Here is an 11,819-nt window from a genome sequence, read left to right as displayed (position 1 = left end):
AACGTGACCCCAGGGAAGAAGCATCCAAAGCAATTCAATCCCATGCCCTGGAGATGGGTTGCACAAGGAAAATCATTGCATGGAACCACTGTGGATGCACCCACCCATCCCCTTACGTAGGAGGATACAGAGAGAGGGAGAGAGTTGCCCAGAGAAGCTGTGGCTGCCCCATCCCTGGCAGTGTTCAAGGCCAGGTTGGACACAGGGGCTTGGAGCAACCTGCTCCAGTGGAAGGTGTCCCTGCCCGTGGCAGGGGGTTGGAGCTGGAGGAGCTTTAAGGTCCCTTCAACCCAAACCAGTCTGGGATTCTATGATTCTATCTACACCACTCTCTCTTTCTTTATATTGCTATCTCAAATAAATAGCATTTAAAGTGATGCTTTAGAGGGTCTCAGTGCTTCAGGCAGAAAAGCCTGGCAGGGCTGAGGCACCAACAACAAACCAGGAGGTTAGAAAGGAGCCGTTGAGATAAACACAGCGATGTCGTGGGGGCTCCAGAACACTCCAGCTAGGAGATGATGGGCTGGTGGCCAGCAGTTATCTCCCAGGAACAAGCTGTCACTGTCCTGATGGTGCCACAACACACTCAGTGACCAGCAGTCCCCAAAACAAACCAGTACTAGGAATTCCTGAACAAGGCCAAGGCCAGGACATGCTGAGCATTGGGATTGCTGCTGCAGCCCCGGTGCATTGGGGAGCAAAGGGTTTGCCGTGGGAAATCAGTGAGCACAACGTGGTTCTGCTGGGAAGAGGCATCGGATGGGAGACGGGAAAGAGGTGGGAAAGGCTCAGAGACGTGTGGGGGAGATCTGCTTGTTGTCACTTTCAGTATGAGAGAGAGAATTCATGGCAAATTAAAGCAGCACGTCTGGTTCAGAAGGAACATACGGGGGTCGTTATTCATCACTAAAGCAGGGTCACACAGTCATGGAATCACAGACTGGTTTGGGTTGTAGGGCACCTTCAAAGCTCATCCAGTGCAGGATCCCTGGGACAACGGTGCAAATCAAAACCTAATGGTAGAACAGGAGCAGAGGAAAAGAGTTTGTTGTGAGTGGCCAAGGCCGATAAGAGCCCTCCCTGTCGTGGAAACACTGGATTGTTTCCCAAGCATGAGGCTGCTGCTGGTGCAAGGGGCTGAACGAGCCGGTTGTCCCCAAACCAACTGCTCCCAAGGTAACAAATGCTGAGGAAGTCAGACCCTGTTTAACACATGGGGAAAGTAATTCCAAGTGGCAGCACCTGTGTCAGGAGCTGCCCCATTAAAGCTGCCCCAGGAAGGGGCTGGGCTGGGTGGTTCTGAGGTGCTGTGGAGGGGCTGGAGGCTCCCTGGGCTCTGAGGTTGGTATTGAGGGGTTTGTTGGGTTTAGATGTAGAAATACGTGGTTCTGCTCTGAGTTGGCTGCTTCCTTGTCCTCTGCTGCTCGTGGCTGCATGCTTGGCTCTGTAATTGCTGCCTCCTGGGTTGGTTTATGCTATTTTAGTGCTGTAAATGCTTTGGCTTCCTCTGGCACTTTGCAAAGTGCTTCTTAAAAGACAATTTGGTTTAGGCCTTTGTGCCCTGCTGGCAAGGGAAGGGAGGGAGAATGGTGGGAGGCTATCTCTGGGTTGGGGGGGCTTTGGGAGGGTTGTTTTGGGGGGTTTTGGGTGGTTTGTGGGGTTTTTTTGGGGGGGTTGTTTTGGGGTTTTTTGGGGGGTTGTTTTGGGGTTTTTTTTGGTTAGTAAATGACTCGAAGCCCCACTGGCCTCTCGGGGGCAGAGGAGGATGAACTGTGATTATGTGAAGTGTTTTTATTGCTCGTGTCTGGCCTCCCTTGCGGACCTCGGGTGTGGATCTCTGAAGGTCCAGATGAACCAAAGGAAATGCTTTCCTGGCTTAACATCCCCCTCAAAGCAAGGTGCAGCTCCCGGGCCCACATGAGGTGTTCATGTGATGGTGCCTTCACCCTCCTCCTCTGAACCGCTTGCTGAAGACATCCCATAGCTGGCAGTGTCCGGCTGCAGAAGGTTTGGGAGCTGGAAGCTCTGTGTTGTGGCTCAACGCAGAAGGACCCTGGTTTGAAGGGGTCTCACAGCATCACTTCCCCATCAGGGATGTTTGAGGCTAACACTTGAGCAGCCCCAGCACTAAAAGGGCCATTTGTGGTACTGCTCAGAGGATAACACGTGTCTGATCTTAGGGCTGCACTTGGGGCTGTGGGTTGCTGATGTTCTCCAGGTGTGTCCTCAGGAGTGTCTGGCCTCACAGACCTCATGTACTGCTGCTTGTGGAAAACCCCCTCCTGTGCTGTCCCCTTCCTGCAGATCCATCAGCTCCCTGATCCTGTGAGGATGGGAATGGGGCAGGTGATGCTCGTGCTGTTGGCTGTCTGCACGGTGGTACCTGCTAGGGACTCGCTGCTGAACATCTGCATGGATGCCAAGCACCACAAAACCAAGCCTGGCCCCGAGGGGATGCTCTATGACCAGGTAGGACCCTGCTGGTGTGTTGGGTGGGATTGTCAGAGCCCCTGCACCCCCCTTCCCAGATGATATGGGCTGGGAAATCACTTGCCTGAGGAAGAAACCCTGTGCTGGGTTTGAGGCCTGGCTTTTGCTGTTCTCCTCTAACAAATGGTTGTGGTAGGAGCAGTCTGTCACCTCGGTGTCCCCCCTCTTTAACCAGGAAGTTCCCCTTCCCAAAGCTGTGGTACCTCAGATCAGAACAAGGTGAAGGATGGCAAGGAAAGACTCTGCTGTCTGCTTCTTCTCCTATCTTTAGAGACTCTTCTGGCCAATTGAAGAGCTCTGCCCCTGGTTCTGGGTGGAGATGGGGCTAAGAGCAAGCCAAGGTGCAGAAGGGAGCTTGCTCCTGTTCCTCAGGCTGGCACTCCTTCCTGGGGAGGCTCTGAGCTCCTCCTCCTCCTGCTCTTCCTCCATCTCCACCTTGCTGGAGCCCAGAACTCCTCAGTCTAAAGTGCCCAAGGGTTTGCTGAGGAGGGACCATCCTCTTGCTGGCGGTTTCTTGCTGTAGACAATGCAGGGGGCAGGTACCTGCAGCATCCTCTGGCTCCCTGAGCTGCTGCCTGTGCTCCCTGACCAGCCTGTCCCCTGCTCCTCTGCAGTGTGCTCCCTGGAAGGACAACGCCTGCTGCACGGCCAACACCAGCTTGGAGGCCCACAGGGACCAATCCAACCTGTACAACTTCAACTGGAACCACTGCGGGGTGATGCCCCGCAAGTGCAAGCACCACTTCATCCAGGACACGTGCTTGTACGAGTGCTCCCCTAACCTGGGGCCCTGGATTGACCAGGTGGGATCAACAGGGCTTGTGCTGGCCAGATGATGTGTTGGGTGCTGGTCCCCCATGCACTGTACCCTGGTGTGTGTGGGGATGTGCTTCCCAGGGATGCTGCAAACCTTCCTGGTGGGTGGGAAGATCAGAAGGACTTTGCTGGCCTCTGCTTAGCCAGTCTTCAGTGGTGGGAGAATTGCTGCTTGTCAAGGCTGGGGCTGAAGCTCTGCTGAGATCAGCTCTGGGGCTCAATGGATGGGTCTGGAGGGATCTGGGGTGTGGCAGGTCCTGCCCCTTATCTCTGAAGGGTCAAACCACCAGCGTGGTCCTGTCCCTCGCAGGCCGACAGCAGCTGGCGTCGGGAGAGGATCCTGCACGTGCCCCTGTGCCGGGAGGACTGCGAGCAGTGGTGGGAGGACTGCAAGGACTACGTCACGTGCAAGGAGAACTGGCACAAGGGCTGGAACTGGGCTACAGGTTGGTGGGAAGAGTGGAGTGAAACCCTCGCCCTGCAGGCGAGTCCCCGGCTGTGTCCCCACTGCCTGTGCAGGGTTGGAGCCAGGACCCATCACTTCTCCATGGGAGGCTCCCCATGACTCATAGGGTGAGCTCGGAGCCAGAACCCCCCCTAGTGTGAGCAGCAGGTCAGGGAGGGGATTCTCCCCTTTTACTACTGTGTGAAGGGGAGACCTTAGAGCAGCTCCAGTGCCCAAAGGGGCTCCAGGAAACCTGGAGAGGGGCTTTGGACAAGGGCCTGTAGGGACAGGCCAAGGGGAATGGCTTTAACCTGCCAGAGGGAGACTGAGATGAGCTCTGAGGCAGAAGCTCTTCCCTGTGAGGGTGCTGAGGCGCTGGCACAGGGTGCCCAGAGAAGCTGTGGCTGCCCCATCCCTGGCAGTGTTCAAGGCCAGGTTGGACACAGGGGCTTGGAGCAACCTGCTCTAGTGGAAGGTGTCCCTGCCCGGGGCAGGGGGTTGGGACTGGAAGAGCTGTAAGCTCCCTTCATCCCAAACCAGGATGTGGTTCTGTAAGTAGCTCTTACCTGTCTATGGGGTTGCCAACCAGAAGGTTGAGGAATCAGCCAGGGTGCAGCGATGGGCTGGTGGTCTGGTCCCAGTAAGTGAAAGGACATGAGTGTAGGGCCCTTGCTCACCCTGTTGTTCTCTGTGGTGGTGCTGTCTGTCCTCAGGCACGAACCGCTGTCCTTGGGGCTCCATGTGCAGACCCTTCAGCCAAGTCTTCCCCCGGCCAAAAGACCTGTGTGAGAAAATCTGGTCCAACTCCTACAGATACACCACGGAACAGCGGGGCAGTGGGCGCTGCATCCAGATGTGGTTTGACCCTGCCCAGGGGAACCCCAATGTGGTTGTGGCCAAGTACTATGCATGGAAAAAGAGATCTTCTTGGGTGGAGACTGAGCCTCCTGAGACCAGCGGAGCTGAGTGTGCTCTGCCATGGCCTGTTCTCGTTCTGCTGCCTCTGGCTATCGTGGTGCTCCTTGACGGAGCTGGGGGCTGTGGATCCCATGGGTGGGGGTCCCTATGACTCCTTCCTGAGGGACGTGGCTTGTGCTGCTGCTGCCGCCCTGCAAGAGGAGCCAGCACAGGGAACTGCACAGCACTTGGGTCTGTCCAAGCTGGTCACACACCTCAGTAAGTGCTTCCATGAGTTGTGTTATTGGACCTTTATCTGCTTTCAGCTGCTGACCACAGCAGCGATTTCCTCACCATCCTAGGCAAGGTGATGCTGTCGTTGCTTGATGGAGGAGGTCCTTCCCATCTGTGCTTCTTCAAGGTCCTCAGCTGAGCTCTGAGGTCTGGTCCTTCACCCTGCTCTGGCTCCCTCAGCGGTGGGGATGGCAATAAAACATTCTCCTGAACCAGCCTTGTTGTGTGCAAGTTGTGCCCTGTGGAGAGGCACAAGGCTGCTGGTCTGGACTGGGAGGTGGTGGGTCTGGGATCTGTAATGTAGGAGTCTGCGGGGGCAGGAATGATGCAGCTTCCTGGGTAGATGGAGATCTGGGCAGTGGCAGCTCCTTCGCTGCTCTGCTCTGCTCCATGTGCTTGGAGAGGTGTGGAGTTGCCTGAAGGCTGGTTCAGCCTGGAGAAGAGAAGGCTCCTGAAGGGGAGACCTTAGAGCAGCTCCAGTGCCCAAAGGGGCTCCAGGAAACCTGGAGAGGGGCTTTGGACAAGGGCCTGTAGTGACAGGCCAAGGGGAATGGCTTTAACCTGCCAGAGGGGAGATTGAGATGAGCTCTGAGGCAGAAGCTCTTCCCTGTGAGGGTGCTGAGGCGCTGGCACAGGGTGCCCAGAGAAGCTGTGGCTGCCCCATCCTTGGCAGTGTTCAAGGCCAGGTTGGACACAGGGGCTTGGAGCAATCTGCTCTAGTGGAAGGTGTCCCTGCCTGGGGCAGGGGGTTGGAGCTAGATGAGCTTTAAGGTCCCTTCAACCCAAACCACTCTGGGATTCCATGATCATGCTTCATCACTTGTTTGCCCAGCTGGAGGGAACTCGATGGGAAGTTCACTCATGCAGGTACAGGTTTGTATTTATTTCTTTGGAATAGTTGTAGCCCCACCAAGCCAAGGAACCTCCTGTCTGGCTGCGATACCCTGATGGGACATGTACAGACCAGAGACAGGAACCAGCATCCTTGTGAAAGTGTGGAGAAGTTCAGCGCATTGCTGCTGCATGGTGCTTGCATCTAGGAAGGAGAAATTCCTGATGTCTCCACTGTGCTCACTTGTTAAACTCACACTGAAATGGTGTTTTGGATAACTAATGGGGGTTTCATGATTCTTTATTGGAAAACTATTCCCTCAGGTAAGACCAAGAGGGTGAAATCATCGCTCCTGCTGGGAATGCTTCTGCAATTACTGTGCCCCGACTGCGATCCCTGGGCCTTCTCCTCCAGCCACGCTGCCTTTTCCCACCAACACTTGTGGTTTTGAACTGTCCTAACTTGTTATGTGAGACGTTTTTAGCCATTTTGGAGAACAGATCCCCCAACAAAAGCCTCTGGAGTGAGGAACAGCATTTCCCTGCGCAGCAAATCCCTGTGCCTCAGGGCTCAATAGAAAACAACATTTTAAACCTCATCTCCTCCAGGTATATTGATGCTGTTGCTCAGGTGTGCAGCCCTGTTTCATCCCAAGGTAGGAGGAATCTGGGAAATAAGACTTGAATCCCTTCCCTCCCTAACAGTCCTTAATGGAAATGAATGTGAAACACAACTAGCTCCTTCCTGAGCATTAGTGAACGTGCTTTATCCTTGATGTCAACATGCTTTGGTTGGCATATCCTTGATGCCAACATCCAGCAAAGGGATGCAAAGGGAACTGCTGGACGCAAGTCTCCAAGGAAGACTCTAGTGCCTTTAGGAAGCGATGGGTAGGGCTGTTCCAGGCTGCAGAATGAGTGGGGGTGCTGCCCGTTGTAGCTATAAAACAGCATTGTGAGTGTGGAGCTGTGAATGTAAGACAGATTTAGCTCATGGTTGTCTTTTATTAGATGAACCTGCAGCCAGAAACCCTTTAAAAGCCTTCCATGCTGCTCTTCCACTCAGAAAGGCAGCAACATTCACCACTAAATATAGTTTAAGGAGAAGGGCTCTGAGATCTCTGGTGTGTATCCCACGTTTCTGTCAAATGCAGCTTTTAGCATCCTGTGAGATCAGGAGTTGGTGTTTTCATGGTGTTCTGCTGCTTGCCTTGAAACCCAGCTCTGAGATGAGGTTTCCTTGTTTTCATATGGTTGTGTGGGCAGAACCCTCTTTCTTGCCTGTGAGGGTGCTGAGGCGCTGGCACAGGGTGCCCAGAGAAGCTGTGGCTGCCCCATCCCTGGCAGTGTTCAAGGCCAGGTTGGACACAGGGGCTTGGAGCAACCTGTGCTAGTGGAAGGTGTCCCTGCCCGGGGCAGGGGTTGGAGTTGGGTGGTTCCCCAACTCCACTGGTAAGGCCATGTCTGGGTCTCCCAGTTCAAGCCTTCTGTTACTGGTATCAGTTTGCCACCTTCATCTTTTCCATGCAGCAATTTACTGACAGAACAGCAGCAAAGTTTCATCCCATTTCTACCAACCACCCTTGTTCTTCTCACAACCAGCAGCAAAGCCCTTTTTACTCCCAGGCTGGTTTGGGTTTACCCACGAGTGGGTGGGCAAAGCCTGGTGGGTGGTGATAGAGTCACACAGCTTAGCAGCAGTGAGGATTCAGGTTGTATTTTTAAGGGCAAACTCATCACTTGGGTAACTCTAAGCCCTGGGCACTTCCAGCTGGAAGGTAGCCATGAGTGTGGTCAGAGGTGGCTTCTTGCTTTGCACCGGGAAGATGTTGTTAATGAGAAGACGTGAGAGAACTGAGTGATATAACTGCATCAATACCTGAACCAGACCTAATTTTCGCTACTGATCCTCCAGTGCTGTGTAATGGGGAACCATGTGTCTGCTTCCCTTGGTGGAAAAAGGGAGAAATGCTTCAATAGTTTAAAATGTTGCAGCAAGCCCTGAATATCTCCATGAATATTGTGCTAGGAAGATCAGGAATGTGTTTCAGTTCAGCAGGGACACAGGATCAGGAGCGGTTATCAGTAAGAACAGTTATTCTCAGTGGGTACAAAGGGGAGTTAAAGATTAACCAGCAGAAGCAGGCACAGGCTGTCACGAGATGGGTAGTTTTAAGAACCAGGTCCATGGGTCTGCAGATGAACTGACAAGGGAGGTCCTTGGGTGGGATATCTGCTGGATGAATCAGACACAGGATGAGCTGTGAGACCCACCATGAGGATGGGTTTGCCATAGGTCTGCCTGGGGCTTCGGGTGCCAAAGTAAAGATATATCTGGATGGGCCTTGTAGCAATCTGCTCTAGTGGATGGTGTCCCTGCCCATGGCAGGGGGTTGGGACTGGAGGAGCTTTAAGGTCCCTTCCAACACAAACCAGTCTGGGATTCTCTATCTGCACCATGAGCTCGGTGTTTCCAGGGCACAGACCTGCTGCTGTGCTCAGGATGGGCTGTCAGCCCATGCACAGGGAACTGGGGATCTTGCTGCATGACTAACCCATGAGCTTACCATGTGTTTCTGCTTCCATGTAACCAACCAAACAGGGCTTGGAGCAGGGAGGAGTTAATTCTGCTGCTGGCACTCGAATATCCCATCCCACCAGCGCTTCATACCCATTACGCCATGGGTGAACTCACCAAGTCTTGCCTCCAGACACCTTCCTGAGCAAAGGCCCTGCCTCTGCCATCTCCTGGTGTGAGCCACGGGAAGGCTCAACTGTGCTTCACCCTGGTTGTTCCTCCAGGATGAGCTGATGCACAGCTTTGGGGGACAGAAACGGTAGTAACGATAAGACATGCATGGTCAAGACTCATCTTTGAATCACAGAAGGAGGGAATGGTTTGGGTTGAAGGGGCCTTAAACCTCACTCAGATCCAACCCCCTGCTTTTTGCTCAAGGCAGAAGCATTCAATGAGGGTTTCCACCTCAACCAACAGTTTCATTGTCCACAGAGTGAGTAAATCCTTCATTCTCCTTTTTCTCAGCCTCTCTGTTAAAGTCCTTCATTCTCCCAAATTCTGGTCTGTGGTTCCCCACTAATTCCTTCTCTTTCATCAGTGGTGCAGTTTAGTCTGATGCAGCATCGAGCACGAAATCTGATCAGCAATTTGAGTCTACAAAAGGCAGGGACTGGGTTATTTCACATGCACACATGCTGCTGCTCAGGTGGGGACCGGGTCTCTGTGCCTTCCTCTCAAAGGAACAGCATCCTCCTGCCCCGTCCTCAAGGGAACCTCTTCTCAAATGGGTTTGTTTTCCACAGTGCAGCTGATGGGGTTTGGTGGGGTGGCAGGAGCACATCGAGGCTGGCCAACAGGATGTGACCATGGTTGGGGATGCTGTGGCCAGACCGATAAGTGAAACATGAGGAACATGCTGGCGTGTAGAACATCAATATAGCACAAACTGAGAGCTGCAGGTGCCAACTGGGCATCCTTGGATGAGAGGCTGACGACAGCCTCGAGAAGGAGGACATATGAAGAAGCCCCAGTAAGCACAATGACAGAAGGGTAGTGGCAAAGCTATATCAGATGTTAATGGAGATGTTGGCACGATTCAGTTGTGTGATGCCCATGAGCTTGCAGGAGACATGCAGCATGGTGCTGTGTCCACAGCATGGCAGCCTCTGAAGGAGGAATGTTGTTGAGAATGTCACACATAACCTCATGGCTCTTGTAGCCATCCCTGTCCTGGCTCTCACTGAGTGTGTGAACACTGTGGCACATCACAGGGGCTGCAGATGGCCACGTACTGGTCAGAGGCCATGGCCAGCAGAATGATCGACTCCACAGGTGACAGGGGCTAGTGTGAGGTGTCCCTGCCCATGGCAGGGGGTGGAACTGGGTGATCTCAAGGTCCTTTCCAACCCAAACCGTTCCATGACCCTGTGATCCCATCAGCACCCGCAGGGTACATGGACACAGGGAATGACCATGTGCTGGGGGGGGCAGAGCAGAGCCCAGGCTGTGCAGAGCAGCTCTGGACCTGCAGTGTTTGCTCACACAGAGCCCAGGGTTGTCCCTTGGGCTGGTGGGGCCCTTTGCTCTGCAGCGGGTGAGCTACAGCCCAGCAGCGCTGCCCATGTTGCCTGCCCCACACAGTGCCACAGCTCCTTGGGCTGGCACATCAGATGTGCACAAGATGTGCAGAGGGTCTGTGTGTGCAGAGTCCTCCCTGGGCACCCCAGCGGCTGCTGCAGCTTTTAGAGCCATGGAAGGGTTTGGGATGAAGGGACCTTAAAGCTCATCCAGCTCCAACCCTCTGCCACGGGCAGGGACACCTTCCACTAGAGCAGGTTGCTCCAACCCCCATCCAACCTGGCCTTGAACACTGCCAGGGTCCCCTTGTTGGGACTCACACATGAAGGCAGCATGGGGACATCAGGCAGGTGTCCAGGGGAGTCTCTCCCGACTGTGTGGTTTTACCTTCTGGTTGGAATCATGCTGCTCAAGCACAGAAACCTGCTGAATGCAGTGAATGCAAACAGCCCCCAGCTCCTGTGGCAGTGGGAATGAGGGTGTCTGCTCCCGAATCCCAGGGGATACCTGCAGAGAGGGAGAGGGACATGGTGATACCTTTACACTCCCCGAGGCCCCTCACGTGCAGCTGGGTCCATTTCATGTGTGAGACCACCACGATGCTTGGACAAACGTACAAAATCAAAGGGGCTTTGAGTGGAACTCCATTAACATGAGCTGCCTGGTGACATTATGGCATGGGAGAGAAGGCACAGAGCCATTGGAGTGCTGTGTCATCTTCACAGCGGGGTCGGGATGGAGCGGGATGGCTGCAGACACACAGATGAGTGATGCTGACCTCCTCCAGCCAGCCCTACAGAGGTGACACAGGATCTGCTGCATTTGCTGCCTCCAGCCTTGCTTTTCCTGCCCCTGTGGGTGTTCAAACGCTGCTGCTTCATGCACAGGGTTACACAAAAAATGTGTCTGCTCCCTGCAGCAGCTCCCCTGGCCACCCCTGGTCCGGGTGCTCAGCATTGGCCAGTTCTGTGCCAGGAATCAATCTGGGGGCATAAAAAGTAAATCCAGTGTTAAAAAAGAGTGTGAACGGTCACAAGTGGGGGAGCAGAAAGAGGCTGCGGGGGGAATGGAGACTAATGAAAGTGTGACCGATAGAAGGCAGAAGCTCTTCCCTGTGAGGGTGCTGAGGCGCTGGCACAGACTTTTCCCAGAGAAGCTGTGGCTGCCCCATCCCTGGCAGTGTTCAAGGCCAGGTTGGACACAGGGGCTTGGAGCAACCTGCTCTAGTGGAAGGTGTCCCTGCCCGTGGCAGGGGGTTGGAGCTGGAGGAGCTTTAAGGTCCCTTCATCCCAAAGCAGTCTGGGATTCAATGAAAAGAGTCAGACTTGGGCCTTAAATGAAGCACTGAATCTCAAACCAGACAGACCGACTCCAGCCAGATGTTGTCTGTTTCAACCAGACATTTTCTTTTCCCTTTCTTCTTCCTTTCTTTCTTTTTCCTTTTCTTTCTCAGGAAGATCGTGACCAAAATCAACATTCGAGGATTAGATTTTCAATCTCTCAAAATCAGGATATTGGCAATGAATCCTTGTCACCGCTGTTGGCACATACATCCTCAGGGCTGTCCAGCCCCGCACAGATGTTGTAGCACATAGCCCTGTCTCAGAGCGACTCTGAGTGGTCATGGTTTTCATTAAGGCCCTCAAGCCCCTGTGACCCCTATGACGTTCCTGTGGCACAGGCAGACCTGCTTACTAATGCCTGGAAATCAGTTTCATACTGCTCAAGTCCCAGGGATGGTGGGTTTTGGCATTGCCCAGCAGCTTTCAGGGGTTCCTCTCCTGTTCCAGCTGGTGAACAGTGGACATGGGTGCCAAGCTCCTCATCTTTTGGGTTTTCAAGTCTTAAAGTCTCAAAATGAAAGCTCAGGCACCCCTGGAACGCAGCAGCTCTATTGGGGAGTGCAGTCTCTGCACACACGTCCTTGCTCTGAAAGAGCCTTAACTGGGG

General features: G+C 53.9%; 1 protein-coding gene across 2 annotated transcripts; it reads left to right on the top strand.

Moving 5' to 3' along the window:
• The first annotated feature begins 1,186 nt into the window (after window positions 1-1,186).
• Window positions 1,187-5,159, top strand: LOC115604319 (folate receptor gamma-like). 2 transcript variants are annotated; one of them, XM_030477312.1, is made up of 5 exons: window positions 1,187-1,341; window positions 2,305-2,469; window positions 3,105-3,293; window positions 3,617-3,752; window positions 4,465-5,159. In XM_030477312.1, exons 2-5 carry the CDS (start codon window positions 2,332-2,334, stop codon window positions 4,818-4,820), a joined length of 819 nt encoding a protein of 272 aa, XP_030333172.1. In that variant the 5' UTR covers window positions 1,187-1,341; window positions 2,305-2,331; the 3' UTR covers window positions 4,821-5,159. The 2 variants fall into 2 exon arrangements, with proteins under 2 accessions (XP_030333172.1, XP_030333171.1); XM_030477311.1 differs by lacking the exon at window positions 1,187-1,341 and having other exon boundaries at window positions 2,033-2,469.
• Window positions 5,160-11,819: the final 6,660 nt, after the last annotated feature.

The sequence above is a fragment of the Strigops habroptila genome, chromosome 2 (genome assembly GCF_004027225.2).
Source record: "Strigops habroptila isolate Jane chromosome 2, bStrHab1.2.pri, whole genome shotgun sequence".
NCBI classification, from domain to species: Eukaryota; Metazoa; Chordata; class Aves; order Psittaciformes; family Psittacidae; genus Strigops; species Strigops habroptila.
The sequence above is the reverse complement of the archived record's forward strand: the minus strand, read 5'-3'. Positions and strand labels throughout refer to the sequence as shown.